Source organism: Aedes aegypti, chromosome 3 (assembly GCF_002204515.2).
Source record: "Aedes aegypti strain LVP_AGWG chromosome 3, AaegL5.0 Primary Assembly, whole genome shotgun sequence".
Lineage (NCBI taxonomy): Eukaryota > Metazoa > Arthropoda > Insecta > Diptera > Culicidae > Aedes > Aedes aegypti.
The window spans coordinates 225,745,713-225,767,332 of record NC_035109.1 but is presented as its reverse complement, the minus strand read 5'-3'; the positions used below and the strand labels follow the sequence as shown (position 1 = coordinate 225,767,332).

Here is a 21,620-nt window from a genome sequence, read left to right as displayed (position 1 = left end):
TTATAAAAACAAAATTGTCGTACTCATTGGTGCCGTCTGGTGGAAAAAAAATAATTCATTCGGCTCAAAGAATGATATTCCTTGGCTTACCGAATAACTTTGCAGAAGACGTCATCATTCTGAGTATTCATGTTCCTGAGATATCCGCAAAACAGAAGTTAAATAATAATAAATTTTCGAGCTGTTTAGTAGACCTATAAGTAGATGAAAAAACCAAATTTAGTACTATACACTATTAAAAATAATGAAAATTACTCTGGACGTAATTCTAGTTATGACTGAATGACACATGATGTAAGTGATGGAACGACACGAAAACGTGTCCTTGAAGATGTATTTAATAAAAATTTAATTTTACTTGTTAAAGGACACGAAAACAATGGAACTGTGATCGACATTTCCCGAATCAGACACTAACGTATTTGACATTCGACACAAATTTACGTCATTCGGCTCGCTTCTTTTATGTGCATCTCAAAAGACGTAAATCACATTATTTTTTGGTACTGTGTACCATTCAATTCCACTAGAGTATGTATCCTATGACAGATACGCGTATTTCGACCTCAACTGTAAGGCCGTCTTCAGTGTCGTATACTAGACTCGACTTCGAGTCTTATTTCAGCTTAGTTGCAAATCGTACAATACGCTTGCATTTGTACCTTCTGGTCAAAAGTGGGAGCGAATTGTTTATAGATAAGTACTGTATTGTTACAGTCTACAAAGATACTGATGTAGGCCGCTTTAACATAAATGAATACGTGATGCGATATTCTCAGTAGCGTACTGTCAAGTTCTGATCCGTCGTCGAGTTAGAATAGTGATCACTCGAAAGTTTTCACATACCAGTCAATCTTTGTAGATAAGGCATGTAATCGCTTACTTCTACTCTTGCTCTGTCTACTTGATTCTGAATATCACCTGATGCAGACAAGCGAGTAACTTCTCCGGGTCTACATTGATGAGTTCTGTTCTGATATCATACTTTTCAGCTGCCTCGTTATTTCTAAGATGTTGAAGAGTATCCTCAACCAACCTGGCTGGTTGCTCTTGTATATCTGAGCCATTCAGATGTTTGTCGTAATGCAGCTTTCACCTATCGTTTACCTCACGTCAGTCCAACAAAATGCTCCTAACTTTATTCCTGCACATTTTGGCTCACCGCACTAAGCCGTTAAGTGATGCACTGAACTTTTGAAGGAACTTCCGTATTTCCAGGGTGCTGTAAATAAGCTACATTTCTTTGCACTCAATTTCCTCCAGCCTGTGCATTTTCTGCTCCAACAGGTGGGCCTATTACTTTTGTTTAGGTTTGCTTGTTCCTCTTCCTCTGCGTACAGCTAGGGTATTAGTGGTCTTTCACGAAGTCGCCTACATCTACCAGATTCGCAGCTGAATATTATTTTCGCAATCTATTTTTCCGATATTCGCACTAAGTGAGCAGCGCACTAAAGTCTTCCGTAATTCAGACGCTTATTATTATATGATATATGGTTGACACCTCACTGTAATCTAAACACTTGATTTCGAACCATCCAGCGTGGCACGCATCAGCCTAATTAGTTTCGTCGGAAAACCATGTTTAGAAATTATCTCTCACATCTCATTTCTTTTCACTGAATCATACGCTGCCTTGAAATCAATAAAATGGCGTGTCTGCAAGTTATACTCCTGGTATTTATCTAGGATCATTCGCATCCATTGTCGAGCGACAGTATTTTGTACGCTGAATTCAACAGGGAAGTTCCTCTGTAATTGGCACCAGTCTGTGCCCTTACGACCACCCATACCACTTCTCAATGTAATATAGCTCTCGATGTTTGGATTGGTAAAGCTGCTCACTTCCCAAGTGGTAGCTGAATAACAGCTTATTCAGCTAAAATGCTGTTTGTACAGTCTCTTTTCAGCTGAATAAACCGATATTTAGCTACCAATGTTACCTGGATTCCGTGCTTGAGAAGCTCGATTGGGATCTCGTCCTTCCCAGTAGCCTTACAATTCTTCAGCTCGCCGATAGCCTTTTTAAAAATAAAATAAATAACCTTAAATAACCTCCCCTATGGTTGGTAGGTCCACATCTTGGTCGTCATCATAAATGTTCATCCTGTTTCTCACTGCATTTCCAATTTCACCGTTCAACAATTACTGAAAGTGCTGCTTCCACCTTCCAACCACTGCCGTTTTATAGGTCAGCAAATTCCATTATCAATCATGTTTCATGGCGAGCACTGGTGCGGTATTGTACTGCGCGCCATTGACCGTTGCATATCGTTCCGGTTCATGCTATCTTGAGCTTCATCTACCACACTTTCCTCGTATTGTCATTTCTTTCTGTGGTGATTTCTAGCGTGGAAACCAAGTATTGCTGATCACCATCTCTCTAGCAGCAACAAATGTTACAAGCCGCAGGCCATTATCATTTGTAACGGAATAGAGGCTTTCCGTTCCAATTACTTGTCGGCAGAAGTCTTTTTTACTGATCTACGCATTTTCGTCGCCGATGACTATTTTGACATCTTGTTTTGGGCCTTATCTATGCTCTAAGAGAACACATTCTTCATGTCATCTAAGTTATCATTTGTTGGCGCGTATATGCTGATCAGGCTGTAATCAATGAAATTGCCCTTCATTCTCAACACACAGATTCGGTATTTTACCGTCCCCGCCACTGTAGTACACCCGAATCTGTTTTTGCACGGGGGATGCGTACCGTGCAAAATAAGTAACACTATTTCTTGTAAAAATAAGGTTTTGGCGGAAAAAAATGTATGGAAATCCGTGCAAAAACAGAATCGGGTGTAGATGTGATACTTGAATGAAGTGCTGGCGATGTTCCGCAGTTCTCGAGCCAGGAGCCAAAAACGCGCGGGTTCATTCAAAGTTCTCACGTTCCAAGATCCAACTTTCCAGTCGTTTTCCTTTATTCGTTACCGGGTCTGTTGCCATAATATCAATCCGTTGGCTCTATTTTGCCTTTCATGGTTAATAAAGAGTCTTCGATAGGCCACCTAACCAAGGTTGCGCTACCAACATCGTGCTAGATGGGCTGCCTCCTCGGTGCTGACACGATAAAGCATTGTCCGTTTGTTCTTTACATGATGACCACGGTCCTAGCCATCACAACCATCAGCCTTTATCAGGGGTTTGGACCTGCAGCTCTGATTATCAATAGTATCAAGTTCTTTCGGACATGCTACTATAGTGAGCCGTCATGCGCTGCGGTGTAAACCAATATAATCTTGGACAAATAAAAGACGAACATCCTTGAAGCATAATAAGAGCATGATGTTAAAGCAAAATTTCATATTCCATTACTTTCTCTACAATAAAAACAGTGCTATTTTACAAACCCTGATTATTTTTTTCAAGTTAGACTATACAAATCCAAATCCATGGTGTTCATTTATATTATCTATCCATACAATAATTGACCAATTGTCCATTTCATCCCCGCAGAACCACCTACGGAACTAATCGATTGTTTTTTTTTTTTCAATTACAGGTTTAATTACAACTACAGCACGGAAGCTCGACAGAGAAAACCAATCCGAGCATATCCTCGAGGTAAGCGATGATTATCTGTGCCATTAGTATCTAATTCATGCACGTGCACTTAATGTTGTGCTGTTGTGCCGCCCCGTACCGGCTATAATTACCAAAACTCATCCCACGCTCATGAGCAGTGGGTGTGGCAGAAGGCTACGGAAGCCATTTGTTACTCCCATGAAATGTCACAGAAACTTCCAAATGGCAATGATGCTATTTGGTTGTCTTCTTTACATTCGAGTCGAGTGTTATGATTATGATAATGATTCAGCTTCTGATTTCCCTTTTATGTCATGTACTTACACACAAGACGAAGCTCCAAAAAAATGGGACTGGATGGAAAATCAGTACTGGCTGTAGAAAGTAAATTTGTTACCGAATTCGCATCTCTGGCAACTCTTTCGCTGGATTCAGTTTTCTGATCAACTTTGAAATGCTGTTCAAATATAATGTTTTATCAGACTCGACATTTTGTATTCTGTACCGAATTAAAAAACTTCAATCAAATTGAATGTTAAGAAAGCTAACGACATAAATATACGAAATATTCTCCATTCATGTTTTTGCAACATGAGAAGAGGGCCGACCCTGCCTATTAGGAATAAGCCGCCCTAAGCACCAACGAAGCACGAAAAATAAGTTCAAAGTTGCTTTGATTGTGCCATTAGGAGATTTTTTCGGAGCAATTTCTCGAGCAAGTCTTTCACTCACAAGCGCCGCCCTTAGGGATATTTGGCAAATCTTGTTGGCCAAAAGTCGTTTCAAAAATTGAGACTATTTTAAAATGATGTTGTGCATGTGACACCTGAATAGCTGTGGTGTAATGTCTCATGATTATTTCCTTATTCAAGGCTATTTTAGCACTGTATCCCTTAAAATAAGAGTTTAACAATAGGCGAGTTCAAGCTATTTCTTTTAAAAGATCGTGCATTATTGTTTTCAGATTATTAGCTACAATTTCAAAACAACAAATCATATACACAGTTTTATCATCTAACAGCATATAAGACGACAAAACGATTGATGTATCAAATGCTAAGAACGGGCAGCACAAAACTAAGTCGCGGGCTATACGTTGAGCCGCCCTGGTTTGTAAGTATTGAAGCGAGATACTGTTTAAAACTTGTTCTGCTATTTAAGAAAGCAAAATATGCATCGAAACACTTTTGGCCAACTACATTAACTAAATCCCCCTTAGTGCGCCGTCCTTATCTACCGCCATCATTTTCTTTTATCCATCAACCTCTACTCAGCTTGTTAGTGGCGAATTTTCCGACAACGCCTACAACTCATTGAGAAGTGCTCGTAAAATTCAAATGGCTGGGTAACCTGAAACGTCAAAAAATTCGTACCGGAATAAATTATACATTTTACATCTCCTTGCTTCGGGCATGCCACATCAGAAAACCTCAAAAGCGAACAGGTATTCGAAAGCGATATAGATCTTCCACGTGTGTGCTCTGTGAACAGATATACCGAACAATTTTCGCGTTTCATTTGAATTTTCGGCAACTAAAGGCGTTACCCTGTCTGAACGACAAGCAATTTGTTTTTCCTTGTTTCCCATCTTAACCAACCGAAAATTGATGATAAAGAAAAACATTTTAAATCCTTCGCATAAAACCAACCGAACTCGGCTGCTTCGGGCCATGTCAACCAAGCACGAAACACACAATGTCAAACGCTGTATGTCACAAGTTGCAAAGTGACTCACATATATTGGTGTTGTCTCCAATTTGCTCAAAGTGCTCTCATCTTGATGTCGCTTCAAGAGTGGGTGCATGTGTGGATGTGTTCCGTGGCTGCCATAATGTGTCAACTTGGAGCGAACGTATGGAAATGGAGCCTTGAATTTGTTTTAGTAGGTACATACAAACGTTGCTAGCATACCGAGCTGGAGTGGTGCGACATCGACGACGAGGGATGACATTTCATATTATATGAGACCGAAAACTTTGGTTCTTGGAGCTGGAAAGAACGCTGACAGCAGAACTCTTTTAACAATGTCATCTGTTTGCAATTTTGAGATAATTTAAACTGACGGTGTATTTGAATCAACAAATCATACAATTTCAGGTGAGATTGAGAAAGAGTTGATATAAATAACGTGGATCAAGTGTGCTTCTAATAAACTTTGGTAATTTTCAGGTCCAATAAGTTTGTTTCAAGTTGGTATGGTTCATCGGGTCCATTATTTTGTTTTATTAAATCTTCATCAAACACTACCTCAGCCTCAACACCGATAAAGTTTTGTATCAATCTCTACCTGTAACCATATTCTTCGCTTTGGTCATCAAATCTATCCTTGATGTCACCCTCTTGAGGCGTACGAAGGCTTATTCCACTGCGCTGCATTCGCTTCCAATAAGGCCGATGTCTTCCATAAAGCATATATCGCGATCGTGTTACGATAGTGCTTTTCCTATGCATGTCAGATCTCCCAATCTCATGTCTGTAACACTTATCAGCCTAATTAGTTTCGCCGGTAGACCATGTTCAGACATTATATTCCACAGCTTATTTCTCTTCCTGTATGTCCCTTTTACTGTCTGTCTACCCGAGCAGAAGAAAAGTGCTACTGAATACCAAACTGAGGTATTCCATACCAGATAATTTTTAAATACTAACAACCCCTGAATGAATGAGCCCTGCATAAGAGGTAAAATACCTCAAATAATATCTCAAGCATGTTCTACTGATACCAAAATGATAATTATATCAGGTATTGTAATTCCTAAATAATACGTGATGGATTTTCATATAAAAGTGAAATTTTTCAATAATAATTCAATACCTCAAGCAGTCCATATAGCTGTCGAATACTTTAATGAAGTATTATTAATTTTCTTAACCTTTCGGTCGTCGCGCGAATTTTTGTAACGCGAGTAGTCGCGCGTTGTACTTTGTACAACACCCTTGGTTTTGCGAATATCCCAGGAGTCTGACCACTTAGAAAGATGATGTTTTCGGCAAAATTGTTCAGTAGCTTAAGGGCTATTATTATTATAGCCAAGAAATTCGGGATATTGCCGCTAGGCGGCGCTAGTGAGCATGAAACTATTGTCTCTTAGATCTCATGATCCTGAGCACTTAAAAAGATGACGTCTTCGGCAAAGTTGTTTGGTAACTCAAGGACTATCATTGTTTGAGCTCGTTGATTCAAAATTTTGCCACTAGGCGGCGCTAGTGAGCATAAAACATTTGTTTCGCAAATATCTCAGAAGCCTGATCACTTAGAAAGATGGAGTCTTCGGCAAAGTTGTTCACTAGCTCAAATTCTTTCTTTGTTTAATCCTTAAAGTTCGAGATTTGGCAAAATAATGATAGTTCCTGAGCTTCTGAACAACTATGCCGAAGGAGCCTGTCTTAAAAGTCGAGATCCTGCAGTATCCGCAAAACAAAAATTTCATGCTCACTAGCGCCGCCTGGTGGAAAATACCCTATTTCTTGGCTCAAATAATGATAGCCCTTGAGTTACTGAACTACTTTGCCGAAGGCACTATCTTTCTAAGTGGTCAGGCTCCTGAGATATCTGCAAACAAAAGTTTCATGCTCACTAGCGCCGCCTAGTGGCAAAATTTTGAATCAACTAGCTCAAAAAATGATAGTCCTTAACTTAATAAACAACTTTGCCGAAGACGACATCCTTCTAAATAGTCAGGATCCTGAAATATCTGCAAAACAAAAGTAAAACTTCCATGCCCACTAGTGTCACCTAGCAGTCAAATTCCGAATTGAATGAGGTACCATCAGATAGCGCTTCACCTCCAGAACAAGTTTAATAAAGACCCCAAGTTTCTATATTATCTGGATTTTAAGATATGACGATTTGAAACTATGGTTTCCTCGAACCGTACATAGTGCGTTCATTATTATGCGACTTTCATGTACATTTGTTGATTTTACCGTATTTTAATGGGCCATACTGTAAATTAAAACTGTCGAGTGTTGTTCTTAAGAAGATTCTTGAGGAATTGATTTTGGTTTGGTGTCGATAGATATGTTTGTTGCAAAATGATAGCATATAAATCACAACTGTTGTACAAAGTACAACAGCGCGACAGCCTAAAGGTTAAAACAGTTTTCCCAATACCATTTTAATACCAAATTGAGGTATTAACAACTGAACAATACTTAATTATGGTATGATCATTGGCGTAAATAGGGAGGGCCAGGGGGGGCCTGCCACCCCCCCCCCCCAAACCATGGGCTTGGCCCCCCTAAAAAAAAGAGAAGAAATGACAATATAGTTAAAACTTGTTTTTAATATCAAACATGCAATTATGATACTAAACGCGTTAAATGCATTTTGAATATATATTTCTGGATGATCGTTGTTTGACAGGCAATAGCAATATGTAATTTTAAAACGTCACATACTGCCATACTGTTTCCTTTTTGCCCTTTGACGATATTTAAATTCATTGAAGCAAGTTTTAGAATTAGCAGAACTGGCTTGATCTACTTGTAGTGGTATTGTTAATTAGAAAACCAAAAAAATTTCATATTTTAAAACAAGCTGCGATATTAGGTGATCAATTATCTAGAACGAATCCTTGACACTGGGAAATTTTTGTGTATAAAAGTTATGGTTATTATACAAAAACAAAAATATTTCTCAAAAATAAACAATGGTGCAGCAAGCGAACTTTATTTTGTATACGTTTTTCGCAAGCTTCTGAATGTTTCATATTCAAATTTATGAGTCATTCGATAAATTTGTCTCTTAGACGTCGGGAACAGATATGAACTGCTGATCAGTAGACGACAGTGAAGCAGTTGAATTCAAATGTGACAGAAAAAATGTGAACATTGTGATCCCTTTACGTATAATAAGACAGTGGAGGATTCGTACAAAAAACAACATCGTACCATGTCGTAGATGTTGCAACAATTTTTGTTTTCAATGTTATATTGACACCAATTTTCTGAAATTTTAGATTGAAAAGATAATAAGACCATGTCACTATTTGTTTCTGTAGAACAAACGTAAAACCTTGTTTATACTGAAGATTGTTTTGAGACACGCTTTAAATTCTCTTATAAGTGTGTATAATATGACCTTTTTTAATATTTATTTTCATTAATTTTTCTTACGCAACATTTTTTGGCGTCGTACGTAGGTTATATGAACATTAAATCAATTCTTTGTTGTCTTTATTAACGATATTTTTAACCCTGGTCTAGTTCATCTCGAGACCAACAGCTTTACTTCCCTTTCAAATAAAGTCGCCACTATAAGTTTTTAAGTCATAAGTGACTATCTCCGGGATGGGATTCGATCCCATGTCCTCGGCGTGTGTTCTATCCGCTATCCCAGGTCCGTCCCACATTAATTCGGTTCAGAGATTTTTTTTGTTTTAAATATACATGCATTCATGTAAAATTTCTGTAATGAGAAGACGTTGCATTTATTGTAAGAAATAGATAAAACGTGTTCCTAGATTTATGACTGTTAATGTACTGCTTTGTTTATTATATGTTTTACAGTAGTTTCTCGATTTTATCACTGCTTGCTTTAACATCGCTTCAATATATCACTTTCGATTTTAGCACGGTTTTCTGTTCGATTTTATCACACTTCAATAATAGTATGAAATTCACACATTTTACATTGAAAAATGACTTTTAACAATCAATATATATCTATTTAACCCATCCCCAAAATGTTTTTCATTTCATTCACTTTATTTCTGCAACATAAATCTCAAATTTCGATGCAAATCATATAGCAGAAAAATACATTTTTATTTTATCACGCTTCGCTATATCACGCCTAAAAAAAAGAGTCCGTGATAGAATCGAGAAATTACTGTATTGTAAGTTTGAACAAATCTAGAAGGCCTAACTGCAATCAATTTCCTGTAAGTCACACTAACATTAGAATTTAATGCATGTAAAATTACAAAACATTCTTAAATTTCTCTTGGCTCAGATTCCTTATTTTACCAAGTCCAATAAAACAGTCGTTTGTTAGGCGACCTTTACTTACATCCATGTTAATCTATTGTATAAAAACTGATTGTTTTTCAAACATGAGCTCATGTATTTTTCAGTACATATGTATTTGTCAGTCGTACATTTATAATATAAAACGAAAAAATAGATTTTTGAATACGTTTACTGTTTTTTTTTCATAAAAGTAACATTTGGTTTCTAAGAAAGTTGCTCAATCGGTTTTGGACGATCTTTAGGTTTTAATCTACCTCTGTATAAAATTGCGCCACTATAATCGGTTCACAAATATTATCGAAACAAGCATTGTTAAGTTATTTAAATCCTTTCCGACTTTTATCTTTCATGAGAAGGGGCCGTGGCCCCCCTCAATTCTGATGGCTATTTACGCCCATGAGTATGATACCAAAATATGGTATTAGTTTGTTATTGCGAGTTATTTTTTCCTCCTCGGGTAGTAATCAGTTTGTATTTGGCAAAGCGAAATCGACCCTAGACGCTATCTAGCATGACGTCCAAAAATCCAATGTGGCGCTACATAAATAATATTAGGATAGCATCCTCATAGGATCCTGTTTCGAGCATTACGTCCCAATCGGGACAGAGCCTGCTTCTCAGCTGAGTGCTTTTATAAGCACTTCCATAGTTATTTACTGAGAGTTTTCTTTGCCTAATGATCATTTTTATATGGGTATATCGTGTAGCAGGTATCGTAAAACGGGGTAACTTTGAGATTTTTTTCGAAGTAAACTTGATAATTTATGCATACTAATTCAAAGAATTATAATTTATATTTTTAAAACAAGTACTGACATCCTAGCTATTGATTGCAGTTGACAGATTGGCAAAAGATTTATTTTGAATTGATATATAATTTTTCATATAATCGATTGTCGGTTTTCCACGAGAATTAAAAAAAAAAACAAATATTGGGAATATATGGCTGCTAAATATACGGTCGAATCTATGACAAAAGGTCGAAAGACAAAAGGTCGAAAGGACAGAAGGTTGAAAGACAAAAGGTCGAAGAATAAAAAAGAAGGGACAAAAGGTCGAAAATCTTTTTTCAAAGAAGGAAAAATTTCCCACCATGCAAATCGGTTTCGACCTTTTGTCCTTTCGACTTTTTTTTTATTCTTTTCCTCAAAATATTGTCTTTCGACCTTTTGTCCTTTCGACCTCTTGTCTTTCGACCTTTTGTCCATAAACCATACGGTCAGTTATCCGAATCGAAAACAAACGCAACAAAATTTTTAAACAGCAGCAGCTCTATCGTTTGCACCATCTTCCGAAATAGTTGTAAAATCTACAAATGCTTGATTATATTTGAAAATTCGTGCATTTCATATTTTTCCTAAGTCAACCTATCACAGATGTAGAGTCGGTTGTATTTAATGTATTCTGAAACTGTTTTCCGTTAGTTACCCAGATACCAAATATGTTCCATAAGCAAATAAAAAAATCATATTCTCCAATATACTGTAAAGCATTAAATTTTCATCATTGTCAAAAATAGTTAACCAGAAGAGGCTTAAAAATTTTGAAAATGATAAGGATGTTCAAAAATAGAATTGACAAAAAAAGGAAAAAAAAACATAATTTAAAAATTTGCGAATAAAAAAAAAGTGCTGAAAACGTGTATAGATCTTTTTCAGATAAAGACAAACGATATTTAGATCAAAAATAAATTTTTGGGTATAAAAATAAAATTTTGATTAAGTTTTCTTAGTGAAAATATTTTTGACATGTAAATACAATATTTTGTCATAACTAAAGATGTTTTCATACTTTAAATGCTTAAAGCTAACAGAATTATAGTCAAATAATGATGATTGGAATAAATTAATATATGTATCTAGCCTTTTTGTCGGTAGTAAAAGTATCGAATTTGACAATCTTCAACAGAATAATCATATTACATTTCAAATGGTTAGCAAACAATGCTCCTAAAACGTTTTTCTCGATTTCTTTGTGTTCTCCTGCTTAGTGACCCAAAGGAAGCGATAGAAAGTTTAGAATATTTGTTTTTGCTATGATACCTGGTATAGGAAATTATACACATTTTATATGGTCTTTGGTTTTTTTTTTCAAAATCGGAAAATGATCACATTTTCGGAACTTTTAAAAATGTCTAGTTTAATTGAATTGTCAATATAATCTTAGAACTCCGAAGAAATTTTTTATGGATTTTCTAATATTTCTTTGACAATTTTGATAATGCTACCAGATGATGCTTGATTCGACCAAATTTACATTTCCGAAATTATCGGATGATAAATTTATTTTTTTATAGTAATTTAGCCAACTGATATTTTGTTTAGGTCCATTCACTATGAAATTTTGCAAATTTTGATGTGCCGCATATCTTCGTCCAACCAAATGTTTTCTGAGGCTTACATAACTTTATCAAGTTCTACAAATTTTGACCTTTTGCATTGCTTACCTTGGTCAATCTTAAATTCCTTCAGAAATAGTTGAACAGATTCGTGTATAAGGGTCTGCAACTGTGTAACCCAGAGAAAGATTTGAAGTATTGAAATATACGATAAAAAAAATCTTCGAGCTATTTAGTTGAAAACCGCAAATGCCAATCGAATTTAGTATAACATTTATGAAGTACTAAATTCGATTTTCATTTACTATAAATATTAATAATAAATCTTCGAGCTGTTTAGTAGAATATCTATAAGTAGATGAAAAAACCGAATATAGTACTATACCATTTAATTCCACTAGAGTTTGTATCCTTTGACAGACACCGTAATCCGGGGTAACATTGATCAGTTTTTGGGATATTTCACAAATTTTTCATTTAAAAATGCAAATGTCGCAGGTTTTATATTTTTAAAACAAGTACTGGCACCTACCGCTAGTGACTATATACTGTACTTTGGTTTTAAACAGATATAAGTATGTTTAAATAAATGTTTTAAGTGATTTTTTTATTAAGCTGATATGGGGTAACATTGATCACCCTTGTAAAAAAAGGTTCGGTAATATTGAAAATGTCGTTGCTTACTTAAATCATGGCCCCTGAAGCCGAATATAAAGACCAAATTCTTACAAGTCATTTACTTTTTGAGTTATTTTAAAAATAAAATCGCGTTGAACCATGGAATACGCCTAAAGGTAGGCAATTTTCTAAGGAAATTCTGCATTCTTATTAGTAGTTCGTTATTGTTGTTTAATTGAATAAACTTATGAAAAATTTGACAACGGAATCGTTTTCAGAGATGCCATTTTTAGTTACCATCGAATTTTTCTTGCTCATACCATTTGCAGAACTTATGTGAGACATGAATCTTCGGCAGTGTCATCCATAATGATAAAAATCATTAATTCAAAAAGTTGACAAATTCACGCATGAACGAAAACCAATTTTCGCAAAAACCTCAACTTTCGTTAGCTTATGGATGTAAGAAAGAGAGGCACCATTCATACTTTGAAAATATTTCATCAATAAATGATCAATACCGATCAATGTTACCCCGGATTACGGTACGCGTATTTCGACCTCAACTGTAAAGCCGCCTTCAGTGTGGTGTACTAGACTCGACTACAAAGTCGAGTCTAGTACACGACACTGAAATTGTGTTGGCCCTGCTGGCAGGCGCATGCTACCGATAATTTAAAGATTTTTTGTTTAACTTCGAAAGCACGCTGATGTTTTTTTGTTAGTTTTTTTTTGGTCAGCCATTCAATTGGCACCGATTAGTTGTCTGCCTTTCTATTCAAGCTGAACATGTTCAACGAAATCATAGGTAGAGAGAAACGGCAAAGATTTTTCATCGCGTCACGGTGCTTGATTGCAGGTAGTTGAGCGTCGTTGGTTGCGCTGAGCTGAGGCAGTTACGATTTTTTTTCATCGTCACTGATAATTTGGTCAAATCCGGCGACTAATATCAACTCCATCCAGGACTTACTACAGGCATACCTGCAAGGAGTTTCTCAAGTGGTACATGCACTAACTTCTTACAAGTCCATCAATTTTTTAAATCAAATATATTTCTTAACATTCTCCTGTAAGTTTAATATATAATAATATAATATTTAAAGGATTTTTCCAGAAATAATCTTCCAAAATTTTTAAGGAAATTCAACAGAATTGCAATTTTGTTTCTTCTCTGAAAGCTTGTTTCTCAAGGTATCTTCCAAAATATGAATATTTAAGTCGTGGATAATGATTAACTCCGACTTTTTTCTATTGATGCCTTCATGAGTTACGTTTTGGATTCCTTATAAAGTAACTTCAACTATTCCATCAAGCATTTATCTAGCTTGCACCCTTGAATTGCATCAAAAATCTCCAAAATTTCAGGAATTTGGAAACGAATTCACTACATACACCCGATTCGGTTTTCAAAAACCGTGCAAAAAAGTAACACCATTTCTCGACGTTTCATGCAAAAATAAGGTTTTGGCGAAAAAAATTGTATGAAAACTTTTTTTTGCACGGCCGAGTAAAAAAAAATCCGTGCAAAAACAAAATCGGGTGTACTTTCATATCACTTTTTTCTCACGAGCCTTCCAAGACAACAAATAACTACTCTGAGCGCAATTTTTCAAAGTATTTTTCTTGAAGATTTACTACAAAAAGTTATACAGGATCTTGTACAACTTTTTGTAGCATTACTCCCTGGAATGTAGGAATTATTCCCTGATGGGAATCCTGACTACGCCTTTGTATGAGAGAATTTTCGCTGATTGAATATATTTTGTGCTTTGGCTAGAAAGTTTTAGAAAAAATATTGAAGGGATATGCGAGTTCGGTACAATTAGACATATTTATTTTAATTAAGTTTAGATTTTTCAACACAGAGTCACTGCATTAGGGGAAAAAAAGCACTAATTTTCGACCTAGAAGAAATCTGTGCCATTTTTCGGTCTTGCTGGGTAGTGCTTCGTGAAGCCCAAGCAGGATGGTTCGTTGTTGCGTCGTCGGATAGGTTTTGTTCTCGGTTTCGCGCGTGTTTTCGTTACCGGAGAACTTCTTTTTTCCTTGTTTACGCGCGTCTTGCTGGGGAGGTATTTGGGAAAGCCCAAGCAAGACTGTTTGTTTTCGGGACGCCAAGAAGTTTTTCTGTTCGCACTGATATATTTATGTTCAGTCGAGGATGGATTACCAACTGGTGAGTTCGTTTCATGCTTATGATAACACATTTTTTCTTGAAAGAGTAACTTTTGTGTAATATTAAAACAAACTTTGTATGATTCGTCACTATCAGTGTCGGCATTATGCTTGTTTTATACAATTTCAATATACACATATTATTCTCTTTTTGACATTATTAAAAATATCTATTGAATTGTTCGACATTGTGAATGTTGACTTTTTTTTTATAACTTCTACCATCTCGGGACAAAAATGCACAGTAATACTCATATTTTATTTTCAAACAAACTATGTATGGTTCGTCACTACAAGTGACGGCATTATTCTTGTTTCATATGATTTAAAATATATACATGTAATTCTCAGTTTTCGCTATTAATAAAAACTTATTTTGAATTGTTCGATATTATAGATGTTGGCGTATTTTTTTTTTATCTTCTACCAAAAACTTCTCGAGACAAGAATACAAAACTAGCTTTAAATATAAGTCGTATATTTCCCCCTTGTCCATGGATTGCATCACCGACCAAAGGAGACTCCCAAACACCCTTCCCGTGGTGATTGTGGAGATGCAGAGGTATTCTCGGTCTCTAGAAGCAACAATCATTACACCCTAACATTCCTTACCCATCCCAACTGACAGTAAGGACTTGGCCGGCGCCGTTATTGATCAATAATATAAGATCTGCTAAAATTACACTTCGAGAGTAAGCGGAAACTCTCATCCCTTATTCATTTGGATCGTAGTGCAATTCTTACCAATTCCGATCAATCACGGAGTAGCAACCATTGACATGTACAGTCAGTCTATGCTATGCTATGCTATGCTAGATGAAATCTGTGCCATTTTTCGGATTTTCATACAAAGTAGGCAAAATTGTATGAATTTGTCAAAAACTAGTGCTAGGTCCAAAATTGGTGCTCATCCCCTAGTAGTTTGACACACATCTACTCTATCTAATAATGTAGCTTATTTTTACGATGCCGCGGTGTGCATATTTATTTTTCGGGGCCCCCCAAATTTGTCTCCGCACCGGGCCCGGGAAAACTCTAGGTACGCCACTGTTGAACGCAATTGTAGCGGTTTCACATCAAAATTACATGCCAAAGTTTTGTTTTTCATTCTCAGAAGGTTAGAAATAGTATTATGTACATAATAATCAAATTTGATGGTGGTTATTTCATTTGTTGTGTTCGTAAAATCTTGGATAACAAACGTAAACTGAAAGGGACGTTCCACAGCTTCAAGAGAAGACTTGATGAATTTTGGGAAAAAGTCACGGAGGAACCCTGGAGGAGTTCTTAAGGTAATTTCTGATTGCATCCGTATATGAATCCATGGGAACCTTTGAAGGCATTCCTCGGAGAAATCTTGGAGAAAAGCCTGAAGGATTTTTTGGAGATCCATTCCTGGAAGAGAAATTTCTAAAGTATTCCCAGAAAACATTTTAGTGAAGGAGTCTTTGGAGGAATCTTTGTAGGCATTCATGCAGAAACTCATTAAGAAAGTATCCTCCTCGCGAAATCTGTAGGGGAATCCATATAAAAATATTTTAGCAATATCTGGAGTGATCCTTGGAGGAAGTCCTGGGGTGGCAGAATTCCTGGGTGAAGCCAATTTAAGAAATTTGGAAGCGATCGAAAATTCTTCTTGGAGAAATTCTCGGAGGATAATCTGGTGAAATCCCTGGGAAAATTGCTGTAGGGATTATGATAGAGATCATCTTAGAGGGATTTCTGGTAAAATCCATGAAGGAATCTTCGAAAGAATTTCTAGACAAATGTTTGACTCTTCCTGGACTTCTTCTGGAGAAGTTTCTGGAGGAATATCTGATGATACGCCGAAGCAATATCTGGAGAAATTCCTGAAATATTTCAGGAGAATGACTTCTGAGCTGTCGCATGATGGAACTACATAATTGTCAAAAATGTTCACATCACACTCTACCGTAATTATTATTATTATTATGCGAATTATTCGATCAAATCCTGCCAAATCTAATTATGACAGGTAGTGTACATGCGTATGAACTTCTGACTATCTCTTGTGTCCAGAATTACCATACTTACAAATTTATTTCTGGGTTTTATCGCCTCTACCTGTCTTCAAACTGCTAAAACGGGTTTTGATTCAACTTTCCGGCGTTTATAAACCCCCTGAAGATGGCGAAATTTATGCCGAAACGTCAAAAAGTTGAAGCAAAAATCGTTTAAGCTGTTCAAAGACTGGTAGAGCCGATAAAACCCAGAAAGAAATAAGTCATCACAGTCGATAGCAACCACAAAACATACTTACAAAAAATGTCGAAAATCGGTTCAAAAATGGATTTTTGTGAGCGTTTTAAACCATTTTTGACCCTTAATGCATAATGTGTAATTTTAATGAAGTGCCACTCGTAGAGTTCACTGAAAACTTCTCCTAGCACGAATGTTCGTTTTCAGATGTTTCAGCTTGTTTTTTTTTTCTATTTTATCCACAAAGTGACAAATCCTTTACAGTTCCGATTGTTTAAAACTTTCTCCAAGCTTGTTATAATGTCTTAGGTGATAATTTGCAAAACATTACCGATCATGGACCGATACAAATGTGATATTTTTCTTCGCTTGCTTTGATCGAGCTTGAACCCGAGACCAAGTTTTATGTTTTAGGGATTACAAATGACAACTCCTGAATTATTTTTGTTGATGCCTGGTTGCAGATTTCTTCCGAGTGCGAAAAAGGCCATGAGAGATGTAAAGGAGCTTATATGAAGGGGGAAATTCTAGGATTTATAATAAGCGAACGAACCCAGGCGTTTTTAAGGTGATTATGAAACGAAGCCAAACTTTGAATTTTCAAGAGCACAAGACTGGAGAATCTGACAACAGTTCGCGTTTAAAACCAATCAAATTGCTTGTTTGTTGGTGGTGAGCAATGGGATAAATTTTCAACGCGGGGCGCTGTTTGGTTCTCAAGTCTTGTGCTCTTGAAAATTTGAGGTGTGGCTTCCTTCTATAATCACCTTAAAGAGCATTATGATTGTGTTACCATATATTGGTGCTCTCTACTTTCAACCTGCTCAGATATTTAAAAAAATATTAAATCGATGGAACGCACTGAATCAAAATAATTAATCTCTCACGATCAATTTGAGCTGTGCTGTTTCTCTGCCTTACAGCACACCAGGCCACACCAATAGGTCACCGCAGCGTACATGCCAGGCGTGATGATTATCCGGACTTCAGTTAATCGCAGCATTTTTCTCGGATTTACATGACCCGTTCTTCTTTTTACTGCCATTACATACCAAGTGGGACACAAGCTGATGTTCACTTGGTGCTAACTGACCCAATCGTATTCCAAAGTGTGCTGGGTTTTTATCCAATTGCCCAGAGCAAAGTACTACAGCCAAAAACCTGCACCTCGCCAAGCTAGCACAAACCCCCCCAGAATTTCCACGACCCACTTGTCCCAATTACGCACCAATCAACTGCTGCTTTCTTCCGCTGTGTGGGTTACGCCCGGTCATGTAAAAATCAAAATCAGTTGTTCTTCAACAAACAAAAACAGGATTCGATTAAGGTACCGTGGGGTAAGTGGATACAGAAAAATCAATAGTCAACTTCATTGTTATGTACAGCTAACGTTAATAATGTAATTCAAACTTTTTTCAGTGCATGACAAATGAGGGACTGTTATACTTCAAATCGTCAATAATTTTGATTTTTCTGATTGTTATCTATTGAGCATGACGGACTTGAAAATTTGCGCAAATGATCCACTTGTCCCACCATGGTGGGGTAAGTGGATCACCTATAAAAAAAACTCTATTCTTAAAACAAATGTGATGTAATCATGTATAGTATGAATAATATTACTGTCATTCTTGTCATACGTGCTATGTTATATATTTTGATAGCTTTAAAATAAAAAAAATCTTTATTTTATCAAAATATTATGAAAAATATTTGTTCATTAGTTTACACTTATTCGAACAAAAACAAACACTGAAACTAGAATATTTTGGAGAAAATTCATCCATTTTATACACCTGAGTTATACAAAAGAATTGAGGATTATTCCTAACGATGTTTTCGAAAGACAGTCGTAGTTTAAAAATATTAATTACATTTACTTTTGTTTAACATACTGAAATCTTTTTATTCTATTTATGGAAATATTTACATCATCTGTCTAAAACAATCGATATGGTCAGAAAACGTACGATAATATGCTTTCAGGCGGAGAATTTGTATATTTTTCTCTTTTGCATTTCAGCTTAGAAAAACCAAGAAAAATGTTGTTTGAATTTTTCAATTTTCATTTGTTTGTACTAGAAAGACTGTACAACACTTTTAGGTGGATTAATTGAAATTTTCTCAGGTCAATTTGGCAAATTCAAGCTAGGAATGAAAAATGTAAAAGGAAAACAACACTTTATGACACTAACGCTTATTCAAATCCGCGTAAGTAGTCTGCCAATATTTGATAACAATAGTTGATCCACTTACCCCATCCCATTAAAAAGTGCGGGTAAGTGTACCATGACCAATATATCTGTATTTATTTACAAAAATCACATTTTTTTCATTGTGATTCATACAATTAGAACTGAAATGTTCACCATGTGTTGAAAAAACTAATAGTATTAGATTTTGGGCAGAGATACAATGGATTTTTTATCGACAGAAAACAACTTTAAAATGAATTGATTTTTGCAGTCAACAAGTTTGCTTGTGTTAGTGCACGTGTAGTATCAGTATTGCAGTAGTATCAGTGTGTACGTGAGAATATAACCTAAAATGAAACAAAGGTGTGAAAACATTCGGAATATTAAAGTATTTATTCTTATTACGGACGAATGATCCACTTACCCCACTGCTACACTTCCCCCACGGTACCTTATTCCGATTCCCAGTGCGTGGGCTCTGTTCCCGGTTTCAGCTGGCTGATGATCGGTTAAAATAAATGAGCTGGAATTAATTGTATGCCAACGCAAAAATTAATTTTCCCGAACGAACCGGATACGGAAAAATGTTTGAGCGGGGGTCGCAGAGGTGCAGTTCGTCGAAAATTGAACGCATTGTGATGGGTGGTTAAACTCTACATGGTATTGTTTCTGACGGGATGGGTCATACATGGTTTGCATTTGAATTGTCAATAATTCGGGTCAACTTTGAAATCGATTCGATTCGGATTTAATGAATTGTTTTCTTCGTTCAAATGGAAATAAGGATGTGGAATCATTTGAAAGCTAGGGGCTTTTTTTAGCCGAATGGTTAGAGTCTGCGGCTACAAAGCAAAGCCATGTTGAAGGTGTCTGGGTTAAATTTCTGGCCGGTCCAGGATTTTTTCGTTATGGAAATTTATTTGACTTTACTAAGGACCACACGATGTACAAATACATGTGCTGTGGAAATGCTCATTGAACACAAAGCTGAGTTTGTTACTGTGAGGACGTAATACCAAGAAGAAGGCTTATGGCCAGGAAAGGCCTTAAGTTTGCAGCATATTAAACCTTTCAAAAAAATTTGACGGCTTGACTAATACGAGCTTTGTTTTACTTAATTTCAGGTTCTGGTGATGGACAATGGTGCCCCTCAGCTGTCTTCCACCACCCGAGTCGTTGTACAGGTTGAAGACGTTAACGACCATTCTCCGGAGTTCGACCAAAAGCTGTACAAAGTGCAAATCCCTGCCAATGCCAAGCCAGATCAATCACTGTTTCAGGTAAGCGTTTCAATCCTTTTGATTCTATAACCAGTGCCGTCTATTCATTCGTTGTTCCATCGATTGTTATTGCCTGCTGATTTTTATATCACATCTTATTTTCACACACAATCAAATTATCGTTACATGGTTTATTTAATTGGCATGCCTATCATGACAAACCTTCCCACAGAAGAGAGAGTACGAGTCGACTAAGAACATTATAATTATCGCAAATGTTTGTAGTCTCGCGCACTCTCTCTCCCCAGGCCTGTCTCTCAGCTCACCAACTCCACTAAGTACATGTCGTACACCCACGTTAAAAGCTCGTATCGCAACCTTTTTGATTTCTTCATCTACTGTGCACGAAATCATCCTTGTCATCTTCCACAAGCAAGCGAGGTTTTCGACGAACCCTCACTTACCTACATACAGAGCATCACTCATTTCGACCAAACGGAGTACACCTTCATCACACGTCCATCAGGTAGCAACATACCTTCATTCCAATTCACTCCCACACTCACTGTACCGTCAGAAAAAGACGACTCACATACCGACACACGTGGCGAAATTAATTTCACCGCAGGTGCTAATCCGTCCTTCCTCGCCACAATGTTTTGTACGCGACGGTTTTCCGCACCGAATTTTAATGTCTCCGTACACGTAACGGGAGACGCCCCGGTGAAGACCGATTTGCAGTGACATGGTTCGTGGAAGGTCTTGGTGGCACAAGTTTAACTTCAAACGGGGGTTGACCCATTTTGCAAAGAGACGTTTAGCATAAGGGGGGTTTATATAAAGACGTTTTGCATAATGTTCGTATCGCATACGACTATTTCATACAGGAACAAGTAGAACTTTTATGAAGATGTACCCAAGTAATAACAATCTGGCGAAATCTATTTCCCAGATTGTGCCTATCAGCCGATGGAGACAAATGGCCAGACTCTCCGGGCCCATCTTTATGAGTTCAGCTCCGATACCATTCTTACCAGCAGCTATATTGTTCTTCACCCGTAACGCGGGTAGATCACCTTTTCGTGGTGCGTTACGGGGTAAGATCTACCATTTGAACCCTAGTCTCATCTTGTTTGTCGGGTTAGGGTAATATGTTCTGGTAATTCAAGGATTCGCGGTACAAAGTCCTTGCTACTGGCAACAGTTTCTGAAAATTAATCTATTTTACCTAGCAGATGGTTAAAGACTCGGAGTTGGTCAGTCCCGAGACTACACTTGAAGCCAGGATAACAATCATGAGTATTAACTCAACAAGGACTGTAAGTACTGGTAATTCAAGGACTCGCGTGAATTCTG

At 36.8% G+C, this 21,620-nt stretch overlaps 1 protein-coding gene across 6 annotated transcripts in view; it reads left to right on the top strand.

The window, feature by feature from the left end:
• LOC5574448 (fat-like cadherin-related tumor suppressor homolog) overlaps positions 1-21,620 on the top strand; it is a 364,780-nt gene that overhangs the window by 154,616 nt on the left and 188,544 nt on the right. For all 6 annotated transcript variants that reach the window (XM_021848929.1, XM_021848928.1, XM_021848927.1 and 3 more), the window contains exons 5-6: positions 3,503-3,564; positions 20,169-20,324. In XM_021848929.1, the coding sequence (XP_021704621.1) occupies positions 3,503-3,564; positions 20,169-20,324 (218 nt within the window). The remainder of the gene's footprint in view (positions 1-3,502; positions 3,565-20,168; positions 20,325-21,620) is intronic.